This window comes from Phodopus roborovskii, unplaced genomic scaffold, assembly GCF_943737965.1.
Source record: "Phodopus roborovskii unplaced genomic scaffold, PHOROB, whole genome shotgun sequence".
Lineage (NCBI taxonomy): Eukaryota > Metazoa > Chordata > Mammalia > Rodentia > Cricetidae > Phodopus > Phodopus roborovskii.
The window spans coordinates 21,983,604-22,008,792 of NW_026125059.1; the positions used below are offsets into that span (position 1 = coordinate 21,983,604).

The 25,189-nt window shown below is 43.3% G+C and overlaps 2 protein-coding genes across 3 annotated transcripts; one reads left to right on the top strand and one right to left on the bottom strand.

Annotated features, from left to right (window-relative positions):
- Nucleotides 1-1,912: 1,912 nt before the first annotated feature.
- Romo1 (reactive oxygen species modulator 1) lies at nucleotides 1,913-3,373 on the bottom strand. The gene is made up of 3 exons (XM_051188197.1): nucleotides 3,226-3,373; nucleotides 2,921-3,051; nucleotides 1,913-2,102 (listed from the first exon to the last, which is right to left on the bottom strand). Exons 2-3 carry the CDS (start codon nucleotides 3,049-3,051, stop codon nucleotides 1,994-1,996), a joined length of 240 nt encoding a protein of 79 aa, XP_051044154.1. The 5' UTR covers nucleotides 3,226-3,373; the 3' UTR covers nucleotides 1,913-1,993.
- Nfs1 (NFS1 cysteine desulfurase) lies at nucleotides 3,340-25,189 on the top strand. Of its 2 annotated transcripts, XM_051188177.1 has the most exons (13): nucleotides 3,340-3,482; nucleotides 4,014-4,099; nucleotides 5,859-5,975; nucleotides 7,550-7,633; nucleotides 12,317-12,469; nucleotides 13,987-14,080; nucleotides 14,735-14,869; nucleotides 20,600-20,757; nucleotides 21,339-21,444; nucleotides 21,857-21,938; nucleotides 22,607-22,690; nucleotides 23,564-23,653; nucleotides 24,691-25,189. In XM_051188177.1, exons 1-13 carry the CDS (start codon nucleotides 3,365-3,367, stop codon nucleotides 24,752-24,754), a joined length of 1,371 nt encoding a protein of 456 aa, XP_051044134.1. In that variant the 5' UTR covers nucleotides 3,340-3,364; the 3' UTR covers nucleotides 24,755-25,189. The 2 variants fall into 2 exon arrangements, with proteins under 2 accessions (XP_051044134.1, XP_051044142.1); XM_051188185.1 differs by lacking the exon at nucleotides 4,014-4,099.

Sequence of the window (25,189 nt, forward strand, 5' to 3'; positions counted from 1 at the left end):
CTGGCTCTGCATATAACCTATCCTGTTTAATACATTTTGCCAGCCTGTTAGGTGAGCCATTCATGCTTGGTCCATTTGTGGAGGTGTTCTGCAAGTGATGTTAGGGACACTTGTGAACCACAACACTTAATTGCTGGGATCTAAAGCCAGGTCATTTTAGAGCAAGAAGCATTCTTAAACACTGAGCTAGCTCCTGCCTATTTTATATTTTTATTTCCAGATGGGATTACTTGACCTTTAATAGTATATCTTTTTTTAAAGTTACGTCAACTCTAGATGTCAGATCGCCTTTGTTTTGCAGGTAACTAATGGAACCACATTTATTAACCTAGTGTTTTAAACTTTCCAAAGTGTCCATTCTGAGTGAAGTCCATTAGGTCTTTAACTGCAGTTCAATCCCTCTTTATTAAGATAACTGTACTTGCTAAGCCTTCATTTTCTTTACCATATACTCTCAAAGATAAATATCTTACCTCCATTTTATTTGTAAAAGCAGGATTAACATCCTGATCTGCAAATTGTGTTACACTAGGCCATCTGTGTTCACATTGACAGACACCTTTTCTATGGGGCCCTAGTTAAGAGCTGATGCCTTTGTCTTGGTTTGAACCTTGGGCTTTGTTTGACTGAGCCTACAACCCTTGGCCATGTCGCTTCTAATACTTTGGAAAACGTGGTATGAACAATGAAATCAAGATGCCTGATTTTGTGCCTGGGGCCCTTAGCATCTTGGGCTATAAGAGGGTCTTGATGACCTGCACATAACACTATATTTGCATTTGTTTGCCTACATCTTTATTGGCAAAGGGCATGTTCTTCGTAACTGTGGTTGACCCTATAAGAGATTCCTATCATTGTAATTGGGTTTCTTGGCATTTTCAGGCCTGGTGCTTTTGAGGTTCTTTGGCTTGGCTATGTCTGAACGGTAATCAGTGGTTCCTGTAGTGCCTATCACCAAAAGAGAGCCCCTTAGACTTGTGCCTTTATTGGCTAATTAGCCACATTCTGATCAAGATTTAGTTGGGTAATTCCTATCAGAAAATCTTCAGTAAGGGCTAATGTGAGCAGTCTATATTTGTTGTGATGTCTTATTTTGAGGTTGGGTAGAAGGTCCCCTGATCAGATAATATAGGCCTTTCAAAAAACTGGCCTTTTCAATTTTTTTAATATCAGATAAATCATTCTGAAGCTGGGAGGACAACCAGAATATATACAACGTTCTGTTGTGAATATGACACAGTATATGTGAGCATGTCCAAGTTTTGTTTACTGAGAAGCAAGTAATGTTTACAGGATCTGTGAAAATTTGTTTTTTCTGCCATCAGTATTTTTCTGTATAGCTTTGGAGCCTGTCCTGGATCTCCGCTGTATAGACCATATGGTCCTCAACTGTCTCTACTTCTCATTTTTCTTAACTCGAATTTTTTTTCCCCAAGACTGTTTCTCTGTGGTTTTGGAGGCTGTCCTGGAACCAGCTCTAGTAGACCAAGCTGGTCTGGAACTCTTGCCTCTGATTGCAGGAACTAAAGGCATGCTCCACCATTGCCTGGCAAAAATATTTGAGCTAGTTACAAAACAGCCTCCAAAGCCACAGAGAAACCTGCCTTGAGGAAAAAAAATAAATAAATAAAAATAAGTTTTTGAATGGGTCTGTCTAGAAATGACTGCCTCCCAGCGTTCATACTGGGAATTAAATGTATATGTCAAGAAGCCTGGCTATAGATTTAAGTATTAGTTGTATCCTTGCATATATTCAAGGTGTAATGTGTGTGTCTGGTGCCTGCACAGGCCAGAAGGTACCATGGTACAGGAAGGAGTTAAGAAAAAGCTGAGTGACCAAGTGGACACTGGAACTGAGAACTTCTTCAGCCCTTAGCTATTTTTTTTTCCCTTGGAGTAAAAATAGACAGACTGAGAAGAAAAATCTTTTATTATTGTACAAGGGTGGAAATGGATGGGAAAGTATAGATGTAGCCAGCATTCACTGTCCTGATTAGCAACGTATGCCCATTCCGATGGCCATGAATGTACCAAAGGTGCCACCACTCTGCATCATGGTTTTCCCAATGCCGCCCATCAGCTCCCGACCCCGCATTCCGATCCTGAGGAGGCAAGAAGGGATAAGATTTTAAATGATCTTTTTTCCTCCCCCTTTATAATCTATGTTTAAAAATATCAAGCACTAAAAGCTTGACAATCCCTTTATCTTATTTGTCACTCTTAAGATGATACTCTACCCAAGCAGGATTAGCAATGACAAAAGATTTGTCTAAGGGCTCTAGGGCATTATGTACAGAATTCCCTTCTGTTTGTAGAAGGAAAGTTACTGAATGATATATAAGGACAGGAAATGCAGTCATGACTGTGCCTCCATGGGTCTAATAGACCTTTGCCTTTACTTTTGGAGTTTAACCCAGATTTAAAAGTTCGCCAATTTATAAGCTGCGCAAAGTGTAAAATGGATATTACCTTCACAAACTCGATCACTATACTTGAGCACATTTAACTAGAACCGAATATATAGGAACTTACAAGTGCATTATCCAACTGGGGGGATGGCCTTTAGAATAACCTGTATCTCAGAGGTAGAACATGTGATTACACGATTAAGTTTACCGGAAAATGGCTCAACAACCTCATTCTATCACTCAGTTGGAAGTTATAATGCCATGCAACAATAATAAACATTCACTGCGCACTTACAATATGCATTTTAATAAGGCCAGTTCTTATAAGAGTGGAGGCAAGCGTAGTGTCCTCGACTACAATTGAGGAAAGTGCATTTAACTTGCCTAAGATCACGAAACTAAAAAGGAGTCAGAAAGCCATTTTGACTCAAGAGCTCAGATCCCTAAGCACTGCGCTTCCAGCCTCAACTAAGTGTCCGAGGAATCCAGGAAGTCCCGCCCGCGAGGCTCACCTGAGACAGGAGAAGGTGCCGAACAGCGCCCCGGCCGCCATGCCCACAGCGCAACCCATGACAAAGCCCATCTTCACACGGTCGAAGCAGCTGGGCTGGGACTGCCCGTAGGGACCCACGGCCACCGGCATCTGGGGTGAGAGGGTTAGGACAGTGAGGGCCCGGCGGCCTGTCGCGGCGTCAGCCAGCGGCGCACAGAAGGGTTCTGCAGGACCCAGGCAGAAGCCAGCCGGTAGCACCACCACCCTCCTCGCAGGCGAGGACCCCGCACGCGCGACGCCGTGCTGGGGCCGGCCCCACCTCACCTCGTTCGCCTCCGCGTTCGTTCGGCTCTACGTCTCACTCCGAAAACTAGGCGGAGGGCGCTCGTCGCCTGTCGGATCGCTTCCGGAGCGCGGGGAGTTACTTCCGGGAGCATGGGCTGAGAACTTGCAAGCGCTGAGGATGGTGGGCTCTACTGCTGGAAGCATGCTGCGAGCCACTTGGAGGCGGGCGGCATTGGCTGCTTTAGCTGGAGCCCGGTCGGGGTTCACGGCGCCCACCCGGGGACTGCGCCTGCGCGGTACGCTCCCTTTCTCTTAGCTTCGAGTCTCCCTAGCCTCCCGAACCCGTCGAGTCGTTCCTGCTACGCACTGCATTGTTGCGGAGCCTGCCCGCCGCGTTCCGTTTCCCAGACTCTAAACCCGTAGCTCTCATGTTTTCTCAGGATCCTGCCACATATGAGCCAGGGTCTCATCCTTCAAATCTCTCCTGGCCAACTGTTAAAGAGGGTAGTCAAGGCTCCTCCAGTCATGAACCTTTGCAGGACCCTGTGCTTCTCAATTTTCTTATAAATGTTTTTGCTTTTTAGTGCCCATCCCACTCTGCTGGATAGTTTGAAGATTGCTCCCTGTTGCTGCCAGCATCCCTTCAGGGAACCCCTTGCCTATTACTTTCCTCGATGTCTTTTACCGCGCGTTGTTTTCTTTTCCTTTGACACTCGACCTCAACCTTCCTAAATTCACCTCGAAGCAGCTTTCACCGTCTGTGGTCTCGTGTACCCTTCATCCACGGTTGCTTCATTTCTCACTTTGCCACTCCACTCTGTTGCCAGTTGTAGATCATGCTCTTCATTCGGCTGCTCCCTCAGAGGCAGCGCTGCGACCCCTCTATATGGATGTGCAAGCTACAACTCCTCTGGTAAGCACTAAAGGGAACCTTCCCCGAGGCTCTTTGAGGGTTAGAAGAACAAATTTTACCGAAAGGCTAGATTTCTGTAGAAATCAGAACCATTAAATGTGCTAGAAAAGTGAGGCAGGCATCAGGAGGCTTAGATTTTAGTTAGCTAGAAAAGGCTTCACTGCTTTTTAGCTATTGACCTTGGAGATTGTAGTTAATCCTAAATGCTCAGGCCTTGGAGCTGGTCAGGGTGGCATGCAGAGTTTTGAGTGAGCTCAAGGCCAGTCTGGGCCACAGAGGGAGCTTCAAACCTATATAAAAAATAAGCAAATAAGAAAACAGACAAACAAATGAGCTCTGGAAATAGCAGGACTACCATGTAGTAACTATGTGAGGATTTGGCCAAGTGTTAAATGAGCTGAAAGACAGCAGTCGAGCACATAAAAATAGTTACTTAGCTGGATATGTGGCTCTTTTGGTAGAGTCCTTGCCTGGAATAGAGTGTCTTGGGTTCAATCCCCAGCACCACATACAACTGAATTCCTGTAATCCCAGCATTTGGCTACCTTGTTGGTTTGAGACTAGCCAGGAATTCATGAGACCCTTGTCTATTTCTTTTTACCTTACAAGTAAATGTTTGCCAGAATGTTTATGTGTTCAGGACTTGCATGCTGTACCTGTGGAGGCCATAAGAGTGTGGGTCCCCTAAAACTGGAGTTATTTAGGCCCTTTGTAAGCTGCCATGTGAACACTAGAAATTGAACCAGGTGCTCTGAAAGAGCAATCATTGCTCTTAACCACTCAGCTATCTCTCCTGAACCTGAGACCCTATTTTTTTTTGTTTTTGTTTTTGTTTTTGTTTTTTTGTTTTTTTGAGATAGGGTTTCTCTGTATTGCTTTGGAGCCTGTCCTAGATCTCATTCTGTAGTCCAGGCCTTGAACTCTGCCTGTTGGGTGCTGGGGTTAAAGGCATGGGCCAAAACCAGGCTGCTTTATTTTTTAAGAGAGGGTCTCTTGAAGGCCAACATAGTCTACAAAGCAAGTTCCAGGACAGCTAGGGCTGTTATAAAGAGAAACCATGTCTCAAACAAAAGACAGTGTATCACTGCAGTCTTGATTTGCCTGGAACTCCCTTTGTAGAACAGGCTGGCTTTGAACTCTCAGAAATACTCTTGCAGAGGTTGGGATTAAAGGTTTATGCTAGGGCTGGAGTGATGCCTTAGCATTTAAAAGCACTGGCTGTTCTTACAGAGATTTTGGGTTCAATTGGGGGGGGGAGACGGGACAAAAAAAGAATGAAAACACCTGTAGAAACAGTTGGAAAGGACAAGATAGTAATTTGTGTTTGTTTTGGTGGGGGCAGGTAGGTTTTAGAGACAGGGGCTCTTTGTGTAACTGTGGCTGGCCTGGAAAGCACTCTATAGACAAGGCTGGCCTTCAGAGGTCTGCCTGCCTCTCCCTCTAAGCGATGGGATTAAAAGCATGTACTACCATACCCAGCAGGGTTACAAATTGAGATCAGATTGAACTACGTAAGACCCTATCTTTCAATAAATAAATAAAAGAAAATTTAAAGGCAGTGTTTAATGACTATTTTGGGGGAATGGTTGAGCATTGTGATTTTAGATGTTTTTGAAGTGGGAATATAGCAGGTCAATATTTGATTAGGACATGGGGAGGTGGACAGGGTTAAACTGCCCATTGAGCAGTTGACAGTGGATGGAGTAGGCTCTGAGTTGAGTAGAGACTCAAAGAAACTGATCTATTCTCTTGGGTACAGGACCCCAGGGTGCTTGATGCCATGCTCCCCTACCTTGTGAACTACTATGGGAACCCTCATTCTCGGACTCATGCGTATGGCTGGGAGAGTGAGGCAGCCATGGAACGTGCTCGCCAGGTTAGCACAAACAACTTTGTGAAGTTGCAAGTCAAGTTTGGTGGCCCATGGGAGACATTTCTTTCTTAGGAAAGGGTTGTATTTCTAGAAGAGATTCAGAGAGTAGCTTCGGAGTTTGACTGCAGGTGTTTAATTACTTCCCGTATTCACTAGGTAAAGTACCTTGGGAAAATAATCTCATTTCTCTAGGCCTTAAAATCCTTACCTATGAAATGGACAGTGAAATAGTTCATGCTCTATAAGAATATTGGGTAAATTAAATGAGACAGGACAGGTATGGTAAAGGTTAACACTTAAACATTGCTCAAAAAATGCATAGAAAGAGTTCAGTAAATACATTTAAAAAATACATTTCTTGGGTCAATACCTTAACCTGACAACTTAAGTTTGATCTCTGAGGTATGAATGTTCTCCAACCAAAAATAAATTTTAAATTATTTAAAAACAAAATTTATCATTAAAATATTTATTTTTGCATTTGTGCATACAGATGTTTTGCCTGTGTACCATGTATGTGCCTGGAAGTTCAGGATGGTTGTGAGCCACTATATGGATGCTAGGAATTGAAACAGTCAGTGCTCATAACATTGAGCTATTTTTCCAGTTTCTTACTTGTCATTTTGTTAGAATTTTTTTGTTGGTTTTGGTTTTGGTTTTTTGTGGCTGTCCTAGAACTTACACTGTAGTCTAGACTGGCCTGGAACTCACAGAGGTTCACCTGTCTCTGCTTCCTGCATGCTGGAGTTAAAGGCATGTGCCACCACTACCCAGTAAAGAATCATTTTTTAAATTACAAATGTGTGTGAATACACGTGTGTATATGTGTGTGCTTGGCTTGGGTGCATGTATATGTATACATATGTAGCGTGGATATCAGACGACAACTTGGAGCAGACTTTCTGCTTACTAGGTAGATGTCAGGGAATGAAACCTGGGTCATAGGTTTTACTGCAGTGTCTTTACCACTGTGCCATCTCACTGGCTCCCTACTTTGGTTGAGACCAGTTTTACATTCTAGCCTAGGATGGCTTGGAACTCACTGTGTATGCCAAGCTGGCCTCAAACTCATGGCAGCTGTCTTACCTCAGCCTCCTGATTGCCATGATTTGAGGTGTGCACCACCATACCTAGTTTGTGCAGTGCTGGGAATCAAACACAAAGCTACATAAATATGAGGTATGCACTCTACCAACTGAGCAACATTTTTAAAAATTTATTTTTATTTTATGTGCATTGGTGCATTGGTGTGCATATGTTTGTGTGAGGGTGTCAGATCTTGGAGCTACAGTTACCATTTGGGTGCTGGGAATTGAACCCAGGTACTCTAGAAGAGCAGCCAGTTCTCTTAACTGCTGAGCCATTGACATTCTTCTTCTCCTGTGCTAGAATGGAGAAAGCATAGAATCTGTTCCTCTCTTAGCCTGAGTCAGACCTGTTCAGCACAGAGTTTCTTAGTAGGCAGTGTGTAGAATTCAGTGGAGTGTCTCTTGCTACAAAACTCCGTCCTAGCTTTGTCTACAGCCCCACTCCTGCCCAGGAACTGATGCTGTGTATCTTTGGCTCTTGGCTTACAGCAAGTAGCATCTCTGATTGGAGCTGACCCTCGAGAGATCATTTTTACTAGTGGAGCTACTGAATCCAACAACATAGCAATTAAGGTAAGAGAGGGGGGTGAGGGCGTTGTATGGTAAATCAGTTCCTTAGGATGTGAGGAGCATTTGGGAAGGCGAGGGACAGAAGGAAACAGAGCCAGGAACTATCTCTGGGCATTCTCGAGTTTAGAAATTAGTGTTCCTCTATCATATGAACTCAGATTGTTTCTCCAGATTCCCACATACCCTGTTTCTCTCTTCTGCCTTAAAAAAGGAATTTGTGGTGGTCAGACAACTTTGTGGAGCCTGAAATCTCCTTCTACCTTACTAAGTTCTGAGTACCAAACTTAAGTCACCAAGCTAGTGTGATTGCCTACAGAGCAATCCTGCAAGCTTTTTTTTCAACCTGTCGCAGTCTGTCTTGTCTTTGATCATATTGACCTGAGTTCAGTGTGGCAGTGGATAGAAAAGGAGGTCAATCTTGGACCATCAGCAGTTTATTTTTTTAGGATGTTAGTCCTTTACAAAAGCAGATGGTAGTAACTGTCTTAGGTTTCTGTTGCTGTGGTAAAACACTATGAACAATGGCAACTTGGAGGGAAGGGTTTATTTCACCTTCCAAGTTACAGTGCTAGTTGAGGGCGAGTCAGGGAAAGAGCTTAGGGCAGGAACTGAAGTAGATGCCATGGGAGAGAGCTGCTTCCTGGCTTCCTCCCCATGGCTTCCTCAGTGTGCTTCCTTACACCACCCAGAACCACCTGCCCAGGGGTAGCGCCACCCACAGTATATTAGACCCTGCACATTAATCATTACCCAGGTAAGTGCGTTAAAGATTGTCTACAGGCAGTGTCTGATGGAGGCAATTTTTTTTTCTAGTTAGGTAGCTGTTCTCAGATGACTTAGCTTGTTGACATAAAGCTAACCAGGATCAGTTCACTCTTCCTTGATCAGGGCCACTGTCCTATCCGCTCTCCCTTTGCTTTCTGATTAGATCTGTTTGCAAAGCTCCCCTGCCTTTTGAGTGATTGTTGGTTTGGTACCCTCTGTGCCTTTCATTGGTCTCAGTCTTTCTCAGTCTTCTATATTTGGGCTGAGCAGATACTTTGTGCATGTGTCCTACTCTTAATAGTCATGCTGATGATGTCTCATACAACACAATCACATTTTACATAGATCTAGTGAAGTTATTTGTCTGTTTTTTTTCTTAATTACTTTTTTTTTTGGGGGGGGTGATGGGCATCTAGACTCTAAAACCATGATTCTATACCACTGATTAGTTAATATTCTGATATCCTGTCTTTTTTTTTTTTTTTTTTTTTTTTTTTTTTTTTTTTTTTGTGTAGCTCTGGCTGGCTCGAAAATTGCTCTGTTAGCCAGGCTGGCCTCAGACTCCTAATAGAGATCTGCCTGCTTCTTCCTCCTGAATGCTAGGATTAAGGGCATACCCCACTTCATCAGGCTTTTTTGAGATGAGAAAACTTTATTTTAATTTTGTGTGTATCTGTGTGTGGGTATGCTCATGTAACTGCAGTGTCCTCAGAGGCCAGAGGCATTGGATACATCTGGAGCTAATTATAGATAATTGTGAGCCACCCAGGGTGTAAACTGGGGATTTGACATGGGCCTTCTATAAGAGCAATATACTATAATTATACTGAGCTATCTCTCCAGCCCTCATTTTATCATTTAAAAGTTTTTGGTTTTTGAAAAATCATTTGTGCACCTGATAAAATTAACTTCTCTCTTTTTTTTTGGAGGGGTGCCACTGTTTCTCTGTGGCTTCGGAGGCTATTCTGGAACTAGCTCTTATAGACCAGCTGATCTGGAACTCACAGAGATCCACCTGTTTCTGCTCCTTCCCAGCTTAACTTCTCTCTTTTTTAAGGATTTATTAATTATTTAAAATTGGGGATTGGGACTGGAATAATACCTCAGCGGTTAAGAGCATTGACTGCTTTTCCAGAGGATCCATGTTCAACTCCCAGCACCCATATGGCAGCTAACAACTGTCTATAACTCCAGTTTCAGGGGATCTGACACCCAAGGCACAATACCAGTGCACATTAAAAAAAAAAAAAAAATTAAGCCGGGTGGTGGTGGTGCATGCCTAGCACTCTGACTCTGGAAACATAGGCAGGTAGGTGGTCTGAGTTTCAGGACAGGCTCCAAAGCTATACAGAAAAACCCTGTCTCAGGAAAAATAATAATAATAATAATAATAAAAATTGAGCCTGTGCCTTTAATTCCAGCACTTAGGAGGCAGAGGCAGGTGAATCTTTGAGTCTAGCCTGGTCTACAGACTACATTGTGAATTCCAGGACAGCAAGGACTACATAGAGAAACTCTGTCTCAGAGAAAATAAAATAAAATTGGGCTGGAGAAATGGCTCAGTGATCAAGAAGAGCATTGGCTGTTCTTCCAGGGTTCGCAGGTTCAATTCCTAGCACCCACACGGCACCTCGCAGCTGTCTATAACTCCAATTCCAGAGGATCACACACCCTCATACAGACATACATGTGGGCAAAACACCATTGTATATAAAATACAAATAAATAATTTATTTAAAAAAAAAAAGAAAATTAAAGTTTTTTGTTAGTTTGTTGTTTTATGTGTTTCAGCATTTTTGTGCACCCTGTGCATGTTTGCTGTTGAAAGCTGGTCAGAAAAGTGTTGGGTCCTCTGGGATTGGAGTTTCAGATAGTTTGAGCTGCCCTGTGGATTCTGGGAATTGAACAAGTGCATTTAGCCACCCGGCCACCTTTGTAGCCCCTTACTTATCTTTTCTAAATGTATTTTTTGTTTTATGTATCTGGGTGTTTTTGTCTGCATGTATGTCTGTGTGCCACATGTATGCAGTACCTGTGGAGGTCAGAAGAAGGTGTTAGATCGATTGGGACAGGAGTTACAAATGGTTGTGAGTTGCCATGTGGGTGTTTGGAACTGAACCTCTCTAACTTAAGTATCTCTCCAACCTACCCCACCCACACCCACACCCCAATTTTTTGTTTGCTCATTTTTTGTTTTGGGTTTTTTTATTGCTGTTTTGTTTTGGGCTTTTGTTTGTTTGTTTGAGACTGGTTTCTTTGTGTAGCCTCTGTAGTATCTCACACTGTAGACCAGGCTGGCTTTGAACTCAGAGATCCCCACCTGCCTCTGCCTCTTGAGTGCTGGGATTAAAGGCTTCTGCCCCTATTTTTATTTTTTTGTGTATAAGAGTGTTTTGTCTGCATGCATGACATATGTGCTTGGTACCTGTGGAAGCCAAAGGAAAGTGTAGGATCTCCTGGAACTGGAGTTAAAGATGGTTGTGAATTGCCTTGAGGATGCTGGGAACTGAACAAGGGTCCTTTGTAAGAACTGCAATCTCTTCATCCCCAAGATTTAAATTAATTATTAAAATCAGCACACAGAATAATGGATTTTAGTATGGCATTTTCATACACACATACTGTTTTACTTTTTTCTTGTTTCTTGACCTCCCACGTTACCCTTCATCATTTACCCTGGTTGTTCTTGCTGGTCCCTTATCCTCGCTCAGTAGGTCTCCTTCGTCTCTCATGTCACATGTAATTCATTACCCTCTCATACTCCTTCCTCCCCTCTCCATCAAGACTGTCTTCCCAGCTGGGAACATGACTCAGTGGATAGTGTACTTGCTGTGCAAGTGTAAGGACCTGAGTTCAAATCCTCAGAGCACAGGTAAAGCCAGGCATAATAGTGTGGGGGTCTGTAACGGCTAGGCAGTGGAGACAGGAGACCCTGCAGAAGCTTGCAGGTCAGCAGCAAACAACAAGGAGGCCATGCTTCAAATAAGGTAGAAGGTGAGAACTGACACTAGAGGTTGTCCTCCGACCTCCAAACATCCTTTCTCGTCCTCATGTCCATGGACATACACACATCATTGATACAGACAGACACATATATACAAAGATCTCTTTTTCCCCTCTCATGGTCCCTTTTCTACCATTTATGACTTAGAAACACACATATATGTCTATATTCACACACACACCGCACAAACACACACATACACATCTTTATTCCACTTAAGAGGGGATATGATACTTGTCTTTTTTAAATCAGTTAATGAATTTCTGTGTGTGCGTGCATGTGGCACAGTACACATGTTGAGATCAGTGAATAACTGGCCCGGGGCTCCATCATTTGGGCTCTAGGGATTCGGCTCAGGTAGTCAGCCTGTAGCAACTGCCCTTACCTGTTGAACCAGCTTGCCACCCCAGAATTTGTTTCTGTGTCTGACTTATTTTGCTTAACATAAGATTTCTGATTTCATTCATTTTTCTGCAGGTGTCATTATTTAATTTTTTATTACATCTGGATAAATGCCATTGTATATGTACTATAGTCTCTTTATTCATCTGTTGATGGACATTTAGGCTGGTTCCATTTCTTAGCTTTTATAAATAGTTCAGCAAAACTGGGTGTGATGGTGCACAGTCTGAATCCCAGCACTTGCGACACAGAGGCAGGTGGATCTCTGTGAGTTCCCTAGCTACATAGTGATATTCTGGGTGTTTCAGTTTTTCTTAGCCTATCTTTATAACTTCTTCTGATGTTAAAAGTATCACATGAGTGGGAACTTGGTCTGTGACATAGAATATCTTTAGCAGGCTCAAGGCTCTGGGTTTAGTCCTTAGCAGACATTCACAGAAAGACTTTATAAGTAAAACTTATGTCATTGCTACCTCTGTCCATTAACATTTTTTTCTGTTATCACCAATCTTTAGGGAGTGGCCAGGTTCTACAAGTCACGAAAAAAGCACGTGGTCACCACCCAGACTGAACACAAATGTGTACTGGATTCATGCCGCTCACTGGAGGCGGAGGGCTTTAGAGTCACTTATCTCCCAGTGCAAAAGAGCGGGATCATTGACTTAAAGGTAGGAGACCTATGCTAGGCAGGCAAAGTGGGAGGGGCCTGGCTTCATCCTGTCTCTCCAGCCTTGGGTGGAGCCTAAATTGAGCAGAGGAGGTTATGGTCTCTATGTGTATACTGTTTTTCTCTGGAAAACTTGCCTCTGAGCTCTTTTGGTGATCCTGGTTTGAACGTAGGAAATCGGAAAGTTACACCACAGACAAGCTCTGCCTTGTCCTTCACTGCACTAATGTTTCTTATCGAGCTATAAAGGAAGCCTGGTGGTTGGAGGTATGGCTCAGAGGTAGACTTCTTCATTAGCATGCACAAGGTTGTAGGCTTGGTCCCCCAGAACTGCAAAAACAAACACGTAAGTATAGACTAGAGATAGGGGAACTCCCCCTTAAACTCAGTCCTCTGGAGGCTCAGACAAGAGGTTTACCAGAATTTGAAACTAAACTGGACTTCAGAATGAGATCCTGTCTACAAATAAAAGACTTGAATAAATGTTTCTGTCCTACTTCCAGTCTGTCCTGATGCCCTGACCACACCGCTCTTATTTCTATAGCTTTGTGGTAGCTTGAAAGCATGTTTTTTTTTTTTTTTTTTTTTTTTGTTTTGTTTTGTTTTTGTTTTTTTAATTTGGTCTAGATAGGCTCTTATAAGCTTTAAGCTTTTTCTTCCTTCCTTCCTTTTTTTCTTTTCTTTGAGACAGTGTCGTGTGAATCTCAGGCTGGCCTCAAGTAGCTGTGTAGCTATGAATGAGTTTGAACACCTGATCCTCTTGCCTCATTCTATTAGAGTTGGTATTATAGTCATAGGATGTAATACCCAATCAACTAGCCTTTCTGTTTCCTTTTTATATATTTATTTTATGAGTGCCTGGGTGTTACATATGGAAGTGAGGATGCTAAGAATCAAACTCACATCTTCTGCAACAACAAGTGCTATTAACCCCTGGCCATCTCTTCAGCCCATCTTTTTTATTTTTATAAGATAAAGTTTCAGTGTTGCTCAGGCTGCCCTTGAACTCCTGTTCTTTCTTTCCCTACCTCCTAAGATCTGGGATTATAGACATGTGCTACCATGCCTGGCCTTTTTTTAACTTCTGTTTTTTGTGTATGGGAGTTTTCTTGGCATGCATGTCTGTGCACCATGTGTGTGCCTGGTGCCTGTGGAGACCAGAAGACTGTGTCCAATCCCCTGGACCTGGAGTTACAATCATTTGTGCTCCTCCATGCTGCTGGGAATTGAGCATGGGCCCTCCGGTACAGCATGGGGTGCTCTTAACTGCTGAGCTGGCACCAGTGCCTTGTGTTGCTGTTATTGTGTATTTTCATCTGGTATCACTAGGAATTAAACTCAGTGCCTTACATGTGCTAGGCAAGCACTGAGCTACGTCCCAAACCCACTTTTATTTAGTATTTAAGTATTCAGATAGGGTTATAGTGAAAGATCCCTTTTCTAGACTTAAAGTTGCCTGCATTCTTATTTATATAGCTCTCTTAGCATCACATGTACTCCTTACTCCCACATTCTTAGGAACTAGAGGCTGCCATCCAGCCAGACACCAGCATAGTATCAATTATGACTGTGAACAATGAGATTGGCGTAAAGCAGCCTATTGCAGAAATAGGTGAGTATATTAGGTTATCTCTAACCCTTACCACCCTGGGGTCCATGTAAGGGAGCCGGTACAGACAACTCTAATACAGTAGCCAAGTGGGCCAAGGGAAATAGCTGTGTGCCTTACTGACTGGATTCTAGATGGTGTGGCTACTGTGTGAGTTTTTAGAATGTAGGGTGGAATGCCCTTTATGTTTATTTTTTTTCTTTTTCTTTTTTCTTTTTTTGCCCCAAATGACAAAACAATAAGAAAAGGCCGTCTATCCTTTTTCCCTTTAGAATGTTTTTATCCCATTTAGAGTTCACCTTTTTATCTCTATGCAAATTAGCAAAAATATCTGTTAACCTTTCCTTCTTTTAAATAAAAAAGAACTTAAAAGGTGATACCACATTCCCAGGGTAATTGAGATGGTGTGCAGAATCTTGGGCATCAAAATATCATGTGTGTTTGTGGTTTAGTGTTTTGCCCTTGATCTTTAGAGTAATAGCAGAGAGGCTAAGAGTTGGGAGGGAGCAGGTAAGGGAGGGGGAGGGGGGAAAGCAGGAAGTAGGAGAGAATGTATATAAACCTTAACATTTGCTTAGGTCATTCATGGTGCCTTGCAGGACTGCTGGCTGGCAGCTTACTTTCACTGTGTTACGGGTCTTCTCTGTCATCCCTCAGGGCAGATTTGCAGTTCCAGAAAGGTGTATTTCCATACCGATGCAGCCCAAGCTGTTGGGAAAATCCCCCTTGATGTCAATGACATGAAAATCGATCTCATGAGCATCAGCGGTCACAAACTCTATGGTCCTAAAGGTACCAGCCCCTACCTCTTCTTCGAACTTCTCAGCAAACCCTTTGACAGATGCTCATCATGGTCATTAGAGTGGCCTGGAATATGCAAGTGTCATTCAACTGTAGCCAGAAACACTTGCCTCTTTAAATGTGCTGTGTACACAGTTGGCATTCTCCCTTGACCCCTCCACAATGTCCTTAAAGGGGTTACAGATGTTAATTTGGCTGAGGAAAACAGGGTTTTGTTAATTCATTTTTCACTAGACATCCATAAGTAAAAACAGAACAGATTCCATTAGATAGGCTGATAGATAATACTATCTGCCCCCACCATACTGGCTACTAAGGGTTCCCACAGGTTATAGTTAACAGTCTTATGAGCTGTTTTTGCAGATACCAACTTGTACTCTAAAATGTGGCTTGAGTGGGACTCTTTCTTTACCCTGTTCACCCCTCATCAGGGTCTTGTGATTTAGTTCCTCCTGTCTTTGAGTTTGCTGTCCTTTCTCTACAGTCTCCTGAGTGATGGGGCCATAGACATGTCTGCTGTGCCATCTTTATACAGTTCTGTTTATTTATAAAGACAGACATATTTTCCCTCCACTCCTTTTTATCCAAATTATGTGTGTTCTCATCCAATGTCCTATATGCAAGTAGATCTCTGTGAGTTCAAGGCCAGTCTGGTCTCCATAATGAATTCAGGCTAGCCAGATCTATATAATTAGACCCATCTTTTTTTTTTTTTTTTTTTTTTCTGAGACAGGGTTTCTCTGTGTGGCCCTGGCTGTCCTGGAACTCACTCTGTAGACCTGGCTGACCTCAAACTCACAGAGATCTGCCTGTATCTGCCTCCTGAGTGCTGGGACTAGAGGTCTCAAAAAAAAAGTCTTTTCTATAGCTGCGTGGTGTTTCATTATATTGGCATAACATAATTTACTTAGATTCTTCCAATGATTATCACCTAAGTTATTTGATGTTTTAAATTTTTATTTTGTATGTATGAGTGTTTTTGCTTGAACTCATCTAAGTGTATTGTGTGAGCACAATGTCCATGAAGACCAGAAGATGGCATTAAATTCCCGGGAACTGGAATTATAGTTGTATAAGCTGCTATGTGGGTATTGGGAACTGAACCTGGGTCCTCTGGAAGAGCAGCAAACCATTGATCCATCTCTCTAGCCCCTAGTGGGTTGTCATTGTTGTCATTGACGACTTCTCCTTCAGCTTTATCTTTTATATTTTGAGGGTGTGTGTAAGGTGTATGGGTTTTTCCACCCGCCACCGCTGGTCTTGTCCTGCCGCCGCGCCAGCCCCAAATAATACACAGAGACTCTGTATTTGCTACAATACTGTTGGCCCGGTTACTTGTTTCTTATTGGCTAGCTCTGCCTTTAATTATTAACCCATTTCTGCTGATCTATGTATTTTCACATGGCCTTCTCTTACCGGGGAGGCGGCTGGCGTCCAGCTTTCTCCAGACTCTCCATCTTGACTCCTGCTTCCTCCTTCCTATTTCCTCCTTGTCTCCTAGTCCCTCCTATCTTCCTTTCCTATTGGCCAACAGAGCTTTATTCATTAACCAGTATGAGAAACATATACAGAATGACATCTCCCATCATCTCCTCTTTTCTGTCTAAATAAAAAGAAGGATTTTAACCTTAACATAGCAAAATATATCACATAACAGTTATCAAATAAGAATCACAGTTAACACTATTTAGTTCATTAACATTTAGCAAGGTTTGAAGAAAATATTCCATCATCTATCATATCTTTGTGTGTCTAAAGTCTAAGTAACTTATCTTTAATACTAAGGAAAACTGTAACCATAACTCTCTGTCTTCAAGTCCCTCAAAGACCACAGAAGGATAGTATAAACTCTAGAAATGACAGAGACAACTCACTGCCTGGCCACCCAAAGTTCTTTTGTAATCTTCCATCTTCAGCCCATAGGCCATAGTGTGTCTGGCAGACTCTTCAGCAATGTAGGAAACTTTAAACTGTCTTCTTGTATTCGCCGTTTGTCAGTCACTTTTCTCTGTGTCCTGCATACTGTCTCGCAGACTCTTCCATGAAGCAGGAACTCTGTAGCAATGTCCATCTTGAATCAGCAGTCACTTTTCTGTGGGTCCTGCATGTCCAGTATATACAGCATAAAGTCAAACAGTCCAGACAACAGCAGTATCTTGTCCAAATGGCTAGTCTTGCCATATTGGAAGTAAACTCCATAACGTGTTTTTTTAATGTCCATCTTCCTTTCTGGTGCAGGTGGTGTTGCCAGGAGCATTTATGTCTCATTGTCAAGTAAAACCCTAAATCATTTTAAATGCCATATTCTGTAGGTCTTTGAAAGGTTTGAAGAATTCCTATCTATCTTAAATACATCTCTGTGTATCTTGAAAAACCTAACTAAACTCTAAGCTTTGACTATCATAGGTAATTATCTATAATCTGTACTACATTATACATTACATTTCTAAATGAGCTATACAAACAAGAGGAGAAATATACATATGACAAAATTGACCTTAAATTGTATCAATAAATGAAAATCCATTCTAAAACAAACTATGCATATTTATACCATAATTCCCTTTTTACCTTTAAAAAGATATTGGTTGTGATCCTTAACCATTTATAACCAAGTCCATTTAAATGAAAACAAACATTTATAAACAATATTTGGGAATTTGGGCGTCGTTCTTTCCAAACTACTTCCTGCTGATAGGGGGCGCTGTCATGGGGATCTTAAGAAGATGCAGAAATCCTGGCTGTAGTCTGCAAGGCTGCCTTGAATGTTGAATGTTGGATCACCAGCGACTCTGTTTCAGGGGGCCTGGCTTGATCAAACCACATTAGTCTGAAAGGAATCCACAGCTTTTCATTTTCTGTGGAAACAAAAATAGAAATCCTTTTCCCCAGTAACTTGTCCTTGAACTTAAATGTTGGAGTCAAAGCATTTTTAAAATATATAAATTGAATTAATCCAGCAGCATTTCCTTCAACAGTTGTTGTTTCCTCAGCAGTCAAATGATATAAAGACAATATAATGCCATACAGTAACCAGATTCTCTCTGAGCTTTTCATCTTTATGTGGCTTTATTATTACTCTGTTTCTTTTACTTTTTATTTTTTGAGACAGAGTTTCTCTGTGTAACTCTTATCTGTCCTGGAATTCACTCTGCATACCAGGTTTACTTTGAAATCACAGAGATCTGCTTGCCTCTGTCTCCCAAGTGCTGGGATTAAAGGTGTGTGCCACCACACCCAGTTCCTCTTTGTCTCTTAAAAACCATTTTATTTTTTTTTTTCTCCCAAGCCTACATATATTTTAAAACACTGTAAACCTTTAGAGGTTTCTTAATATGAATCTGTTCAAGCCTACGTATTTTTTTTAAAACACACTGTCAACTTTTAGCACCTTTTCTTAATGTGAATCTGTCTTTACTGTAAATCTTTAGCTTTTTCTGGCCATGAGTCTTTATCTGGTTAAACAACAACATTGTTAAAATGAAAGTCTTTGTTTCTGCCGCGGTTATCAAAGATGGTGGCGGGTACTTTTACCCGCCAGCACGGAAAGCTGTGCTCACCGCCTTGGTCTGCGCTGCCACCCAGAAAGCATGTCTGTTTGTCTCTAGCAAAGCAGAGTTCAACTGAGAAAAAAGTGGTACCAAGAAACCTTGCTTGTCTCTGTTTTTTTTTTTTTTTGTTTTTAAAACCCTTTTTTAAGCTTTTGTTAAATGTTAAGTGGAAGTTCTTATTAACCACGTGGGTGCCATTTGTAAGGAGTACGGTTTTTCTGCCCGCCGCCTGGTCTTGTGCTGCTGCCACGCCGCCAGCCCCAAATAACGCACAGAGATTCTGTATTTGATATTATGCTGTTTTCCAGGTGCTAGTTTCTTATCGGCTAGCTCTATCTTAATTATTAACCCATTTCTATGTATTTCCACGTGGTCTTACCAGGGAGAGGCGGCTGGCGGTTCTATTCTCTCCAGGCTTTCCATCCTGACTCCTGCTTCCTCCTTCCTATTTCCTCCTTTTCTCCTAGTCCCTCCTATCTTCCTTTCCTATTGGCCAACAGAGCTTTATTCATTAACCAGTATGAGAAACATATACAGAATGACATCTCCCATCAGGTGTGTGTGTGTGTGTGTGTGTGTGTGTGTGTGTGTGTGTGTGTGATTATTTTATTTTTAATTATGTGTCTTTATGTGTGATTGTGTGGGGTTTTGTTAAAGTAAAAATGCAGGTGCTGGGAATACTAAAAGGGCAGGATATTGCATCCCCTAGAACTGGCGTTACAGGCAGTTGTGAGCTCTGGTGTGGATGCTGGGAATGGACCATGGGTTCTCTTCAAGAGCAATATGTGCTTGTTATCACTGACCATATTGCCAGCCTATTTCTAATCTTTTTGCTTTTAAGAATAATCCTGAGGCTGGAGAGATGGCTCAGTGGTTAAGAGCACTGCTCTTCCAGAGGGCACTGGTTCAATTCCCAGCACCCACATGGCAGCTCATAACTGTAACTCCATTGTCAAGGGATCCAACACTTTCACTGATGCATGCAGGCAAAACACCAGTGAACATAATATTTATTTATTTACTTACTTACTTACTTACTTACTTTACTTGCAAAACACCAGTGAACATAATATTTATTTACTTACTTACTTATTTATTTATTTATTTATTTTGAGGCAGGGTTTCTCTGTGAAACAGTACTTGCTGTCCTGGAACTCACACTGTGTGTAGTCCAGGCTGGTGTGGTGACACTTTGTTATGACCTAACAAATAAAGCTTGCCTGAAGATCAGATTGCAAAATTAGCCACACAAGTCAGCCATAGAGGCTAAGCAGTGGTAGCACATACCTTTTTAATCCCAGTTATCCATAGAAGCTGGGCAGTGGTGGCGCATGCCTTTAATCCCAGCTCTGGAGACAGAAGCATGTGGATCTGTATGAGTTCAAGGCCACCCTGGGCTACATGAAAGTAAATCAGTTTAAAAGAGAAACAGCTCACACATGTAATACCAGCACATTTAATTCCCAGTGAGGACTAAGGCAGAATCTCAGGGCCTCATTCTGTATTCAGTCTGCAGTTTAGGCAGTCTGAGGTTATTTTGATAGAGAGCATTGCCGTCTGCAGTCACTCTGAGGACAGGATCGCCCCAGCCTTGGGAGAGGTGAGAACTCTCTAGTGCTGGCTGCTTTGCTTCTCTTATCTTTCAGCTTGAACCCCAATATCTGTCTCTGTATTTCTGTTATTCATTATTCATGTTACAGGCTGGCCTTGGACTCCCAAGTGCTGGGATTAAAAGTGTGCACCACCACCACCCAGCTCATAATTTTTTTTTTTCTAGACACAGTTTCTCTATATTGATTTTGAGCCTGTCCTAGAACTAGCTCTGTAGATCACACTGGCCTCAAACTCACAGAGATCCACCTGCCTCTGCCTCCCAAGTGAGTGCTGGGATTAAAGGTGTGCACCATCAACACCAGGCAAATTTTTTTTAAATTAATTTAAAAAAGAAGCCTATGTTGTGTGATAGGGAGCTGCTTGAAATAATTTTGGTCATTATTCCTATGGTAACATAATTTATATTGAATACTTATGCTAAATGTTATGCTTTTACATTTCTTCTTTTCCTTTTTATTTAGAAAAAGTTAACTATAAAATTTATATTTTAATTTCCTTAGAAAATATTATTTTGTTTCATCTGTGTTTCTCTTTTCTAACAACTTTTTGCCCCAAGGGGTTGGTGCTATCTATATCCGTCGTAGGCCCCGGGTGCGTGTGGAGGCCCTACAGAGTGGAGGCGGGCAGGAGCGGGGTATGCGGTCTGGGACAGTGCCCACACCCTTGGTGGTGGGGCTGGGAGCTGCGTGTGAGTTGGCACAACAAGAGATGGAGGTAAGTATTGGAGAGAGCAGCAGTTCCCCTCAGAGTGTCCCCCTGTGCAGGATCTCCCATTTAGTATCATCTCTGCTGGAAATCCTGTCTTTGAGCCAGGCAAGACATCCTAGCATCCTAGCTGCTTGGGAGCCTGAGGCAGGAGAATTTTCAGTTCAAGGCTAGTCTGGGCTGCAAGTAAAGGGCTGGACCAGTAGTAGAGTAGTTGCCTAGAATGTGCAAGGCCTTGATTTCAATCCTTCATAAATAAATTTGTGCACATATAACACAGAATTAAATAAGAACCTGCTTTGTCAAGGTCCTGCAGCCCCTTATTCTGGAGAAGGTGATTCAGAACCCATACCTACCCTGCTCCTGGTTCCCAGTCCCTTGTCTCTGGGTTGATGGAACCATCTGTTCAGCTACTGAGCACCTCTTATGCCAGACAGTGCGGGAGATACAGCGATCTCCATACATAACAAGACAATAGAGGAGCCTGTATGGTACAGAGCCACTCCTGTGTAGAGAAGGGCTGCTGGAATTCTTTGTGGCTAAGCTGACTGGTGGTCACTGCTCTGAGCTCTTCCCTGCCTGCTTCTTAGTACGACCATAAGCGGATCTCCAAGTTAGCAGAGCGGCTAATACAGAAGATAATGAATAGCCTTCCAGATGTGGTGATGAACGGGGACCCCAAACAGCACTATCCTGGTAAGGACATGCCCTTTCAGTTCGAATTCTGTTTTGGTTTTTTTTGTTTGTTTGTTTTTGTTTTTTAATTGTATGTATGTATTATGTGGGGGTGGGGGATGTCTGCCACAGTGCACTTGTGGAGGTCAGAGGACAGCTTTGTGGAGTCAGTTTTCTCCGTCCATTCTTACATGGATTCCAGAGAGATACGACTTAGGTCACAAGTGCTCTACCTGTTGAGCCATCCTGGTGCCCCCTCTGCAGCCCCCCCCCATTCTGTTTTTGTTTATTTAAAAATATCTTTTAGCTAAAGTTTTTTATTTTATTTGTTTTCGTCTGTACTTGCCTCTTTCATGCTAAGCAGATTGTCTCTCGGGCTCCATTCTGGCAGTGTGAGACCCAGAGCTCTGTCCTCATGTTTTCTCTTCTTCAGGCTGTATCAACCTCTCCTTTGCATATGTGGAGGGGGAGAGTCTGCTGATGGCACTCAAGGATGTTGCCTTGTCCTCAGGAAGGTGAGTGGGACCAGGTAGAAAGCACTGTGGTGGCACCAGTTAGCCGGCCTGTTAAGTACCCTACATGTCACTGAGCTCCCCGGCTGGATGAAGTAAGAGCTCTTGATGCTGGTAAGGTCACTTTTAGCTGCCGGCCATAGGCTGGCATTCTCTGTCTCTGAGAGAAGTTGGTGACTTTAGGACCTAGAAGACATATGCATCTTCTTTTGCCTTGTTCTATTTTGGGACAGGATTTCTCTGTGTAGCCCTGGGTGTCCTGAAACTTTCTGTATAGACCAGGCTGTCCTCAACCTCACATAAATACCCCTGCCTCTGCCTCTGGGATTAAAGATATACACCATTATGCACGGCTGAAGATGTGTGTGTCTTTTATAGAGCTAAGCAAACAGTTTGGTTGTAAGCCACCTAGGGTGTATCTGTCCTCCGGGGTCATACATTATATTTTCTGCCCTTGATACACAAGGTTCTCTGGCTCTTTTGTCAGACTCAGTGTCCTTGCTCCAGGGACCAGAGGGACTGGGTTTATGTCCCAGAATGAATAGGGCATCATCAGGCCCCATGACATTTCCAGGCTATGTATCTTTGTCCTTGTGATATGACTCCAGGGCCCTGGGAGGAATGACTCTGGGTACGTGCTATGGGCTAAAGGTTCATGTCTCCATCTTTAGTGCCTGCACTTCTGCATCTCTGGAGCCCTCTTACGTCCTCAGAGCAATCGGCACTGATGAGGATTTAGCACACTCTTCTATCAGGTCAGTCTGTGTGTGTGTGTGTGTGTGTGTGTGTGTGTGTGTGTGTGTGTGTGTGTGCTTTCCTTGTTTCTTAAGATAAGGCCTTGTCTGGTACCCAAGCTGGCCTTGAACTCTGTCCTCCTATCTCCAGCTCCAGGGTGCTGAAATTATAAGTGTGTTCCTACCATGCCTGGTTTATGCATTTTGGGAAAATAGGGAAGCACTCCTCGTACTGAGCTATGTCCTGGCCCCCTTCTTAAATCTTGGTGAAGATGAAGATGTGTGAGTGCCATACTCAGATCCTCTGCCCACCAGGTCTGAGTAGCTGTAGGAGACTTCTCAGTTGATTCTGGTCCATAGCTTTGTTCTAAGAAGCTTTGCCAAGAAAGGCAGCCTGCACCCGTCTTTTCCTCTTCCTTTGCGCTAGTACCTTTCATGTATCCCAGTTGGCTTCCAACTTGCTATGTAGCCCGGGGGTGGCTTTCATTGCTCTGCCGCCTCTACCTCCCAAGTGTTGGACTCACAGGTGTGTGGCACCGTGCTTTCTTATGCAGTTGGGAATGAACCCTGGGTTTCATGCTGCCAGGCAGGAACTCTACCACTGAACTGCATCCCCAGCTCTCTTTCATTTTTGTTTGTTTGTTCTTCAAGACATGCTTTCTCTGTGTAGCCCTGGCTGTCCTGGAACTTGCTCTGTAGACCAGGCTGGCCTCGAACTCTGCCTGCCTCTGCCTCCCAAGTGCTGGGATTAAAGAAGTGCCCCACCACTGCCCATGCCCTCCCCGCCCCCATTTCTCTTAACTTGTGTTTAGTAGGTTCTTAGTGAGTACTGGCCAAAAGAGAAAACCAAGCCAGCCCTGGGTCCAGGTGTAGAGCTCTTCTGTGTTCTCTTAGGTTTGGCATTGGCCGATTCACTACAGAAGAGGAAGTGGACTACACCGTGGAGAAATGCATTCATCACGTGAAGCGCCTCCGAGAAATGAGGTGTGTACTGCGGCTACAGGTGATGCGTTGGGAGAAACTGTGCTGCTGACCCCTTTCTCGCCCTTAGGCTCTGTATTCGCAGTACCAGGGACCCAAGTTTAAGGAGCTTGGAGGACCTAAAGGTTCCACAAAGGAAGAAAGTGGACCTCCGTGGCTTCCTGTTGTTCAGATTTTTGTTTTGTTTTGTTTTTTATTTTTTTGAGATTGAGTTTCTTTGTGTGGTTCTGTCTGTCCTGGAACTCACTCTGTAGACCAGGCTGGTCTTAAACTCATGGAGATTCAACTTCCTCTACCTTCTAAATGCTGGCATTAAGGGTGTACAACATCACCCACCGCTCAGCCTAGAATGCTATAAAAGCTAGGTTTTTAAATATTGCATAGAGATTGCTTGTGTAGGATCAATAAAGGTCCTGGGTTTGATCCTAGTCCTATAAAAAGCAAGGGAAGGCTGGGGTTAAAAGCTCAGTGGCAGAGTTCCAGAAGGCACAAAATCCAAACCAGGGCATGCACATGTCTGAAGTCACGGCTCTCGGGCTGCGGCAGGAAGATTGTGAATGAGACCTTTTCTTAGAAACGATGACAAAGGCTGGGATTCAGTAACCCTGAGGAAAATTACCTGGGGAATGGAAGCCACAGAATCCAATAGTTGGGTGTAGGACTGTAGCGCGGAAAAGGAGATGCTTAGTATGTGGCTCTGGTTTAATCTCCAGTGGCACAAGCATACAGACTAAGTGGTCATTGCCACCACCACCCTCGAATTAAATCTGGGCTTAAGAATATGATCCACAGTCTTCTCAGTAGTATTTCCTGTATAAAAGGGTGCTCAGGTCTGAGACCCAGACCTTCTTCCGGTTTAAAGCCATAGACACACCATTTAGGTTTGGGAGAGGCTAGAAAAGGCTTGTTCGCCTCCTGTACTGGGGTTCACCATGGCAGAGGCAGAGGAACAGCAAGGACAGAAGGAGGCAGATCATTGCTCAGGGCCTGAGCTCCAGCATTGGCTGCTGCTTCTTATCAGTGCCTCTTCTCTTTGGCAGTCCCCTCTGGGAGATGGTGCAGGACGGCATTGACCTCAAGAGCATCAAGTGGACCCAACATTAGAAGAGCAGGCCTGAGACTTTGTGCTGACCTGGCCCTTCCCACCTCACTGACCCATGTACAGCCAGGAACCTTGTTACCTGCTGGGTGGTCCATGGTCAACCAGAGCTGGAATAGCCCAGTCGACTTCACCATAGAACATTGTAACCGGGAAATTCAAGGAAGCATCTCTCTTAGCCTCGGCCTCTGTAGGGAGACTTCCCCTGTTCCTCCTCGGGAGCTCTTCTCTGTTTAGTGTGTTGACATTCTTTGCTAAGGGCCTAGAGGCACTGCTGCCCCTCTGCCACCAGGCGCACCCACCCTTGGGAAAGTAGAACTGGAAGAAGGCTCTAGGTTCAAAGACTTTCTCCGTGTGAACAATTGGATCACCACTCGCTGCTCAGCTGGACTGGCATCATTAGCAACTAGCATAAACAACCCTTATTTTATCCTTTTTTT

Excerpts from the sequence above, each read along its gene's own strand:
- Romo1 (XM_051188197.1), bottom strand. The coding sequence starts at position 3,051 with ATGCCGGTGGCCGTGGGTCCCTACGGGCAGTCCCAGCCCAGCTGCTTC. Across the intron at positions 2,103-2,920 it reads GGCACCTTCTCCTGTCTCAG|GATCGGAATGCGGGGTCGGG; the intron begins GTGAGCCTCGCG and ends TTGCCTCCTCAG.
- Nfs1 (XM_051188177.1), top strand. The coding sequence starts at position 3,365 with ATGGTGGGCTCTACTGCTGGAAGCATGCTGCGAGCCACTTGGAGGCGG. Across the intron at positions 3,483-4,013 it reads CCGGGGACTGCGCCTGCGCG|TTGTAGATCATGCTCTTCAT; the intron begins GTACGCTCCCTT and ends CTCTGTTGCCAG. Across the intron at positions 7,634-12,316 it reads CCAACAACATAGCAATTAAG|GGAGTGGCCAGGTTCTACAA; the intron begins GTAAGAGAGGGG and ends ACCAATCTTTAG.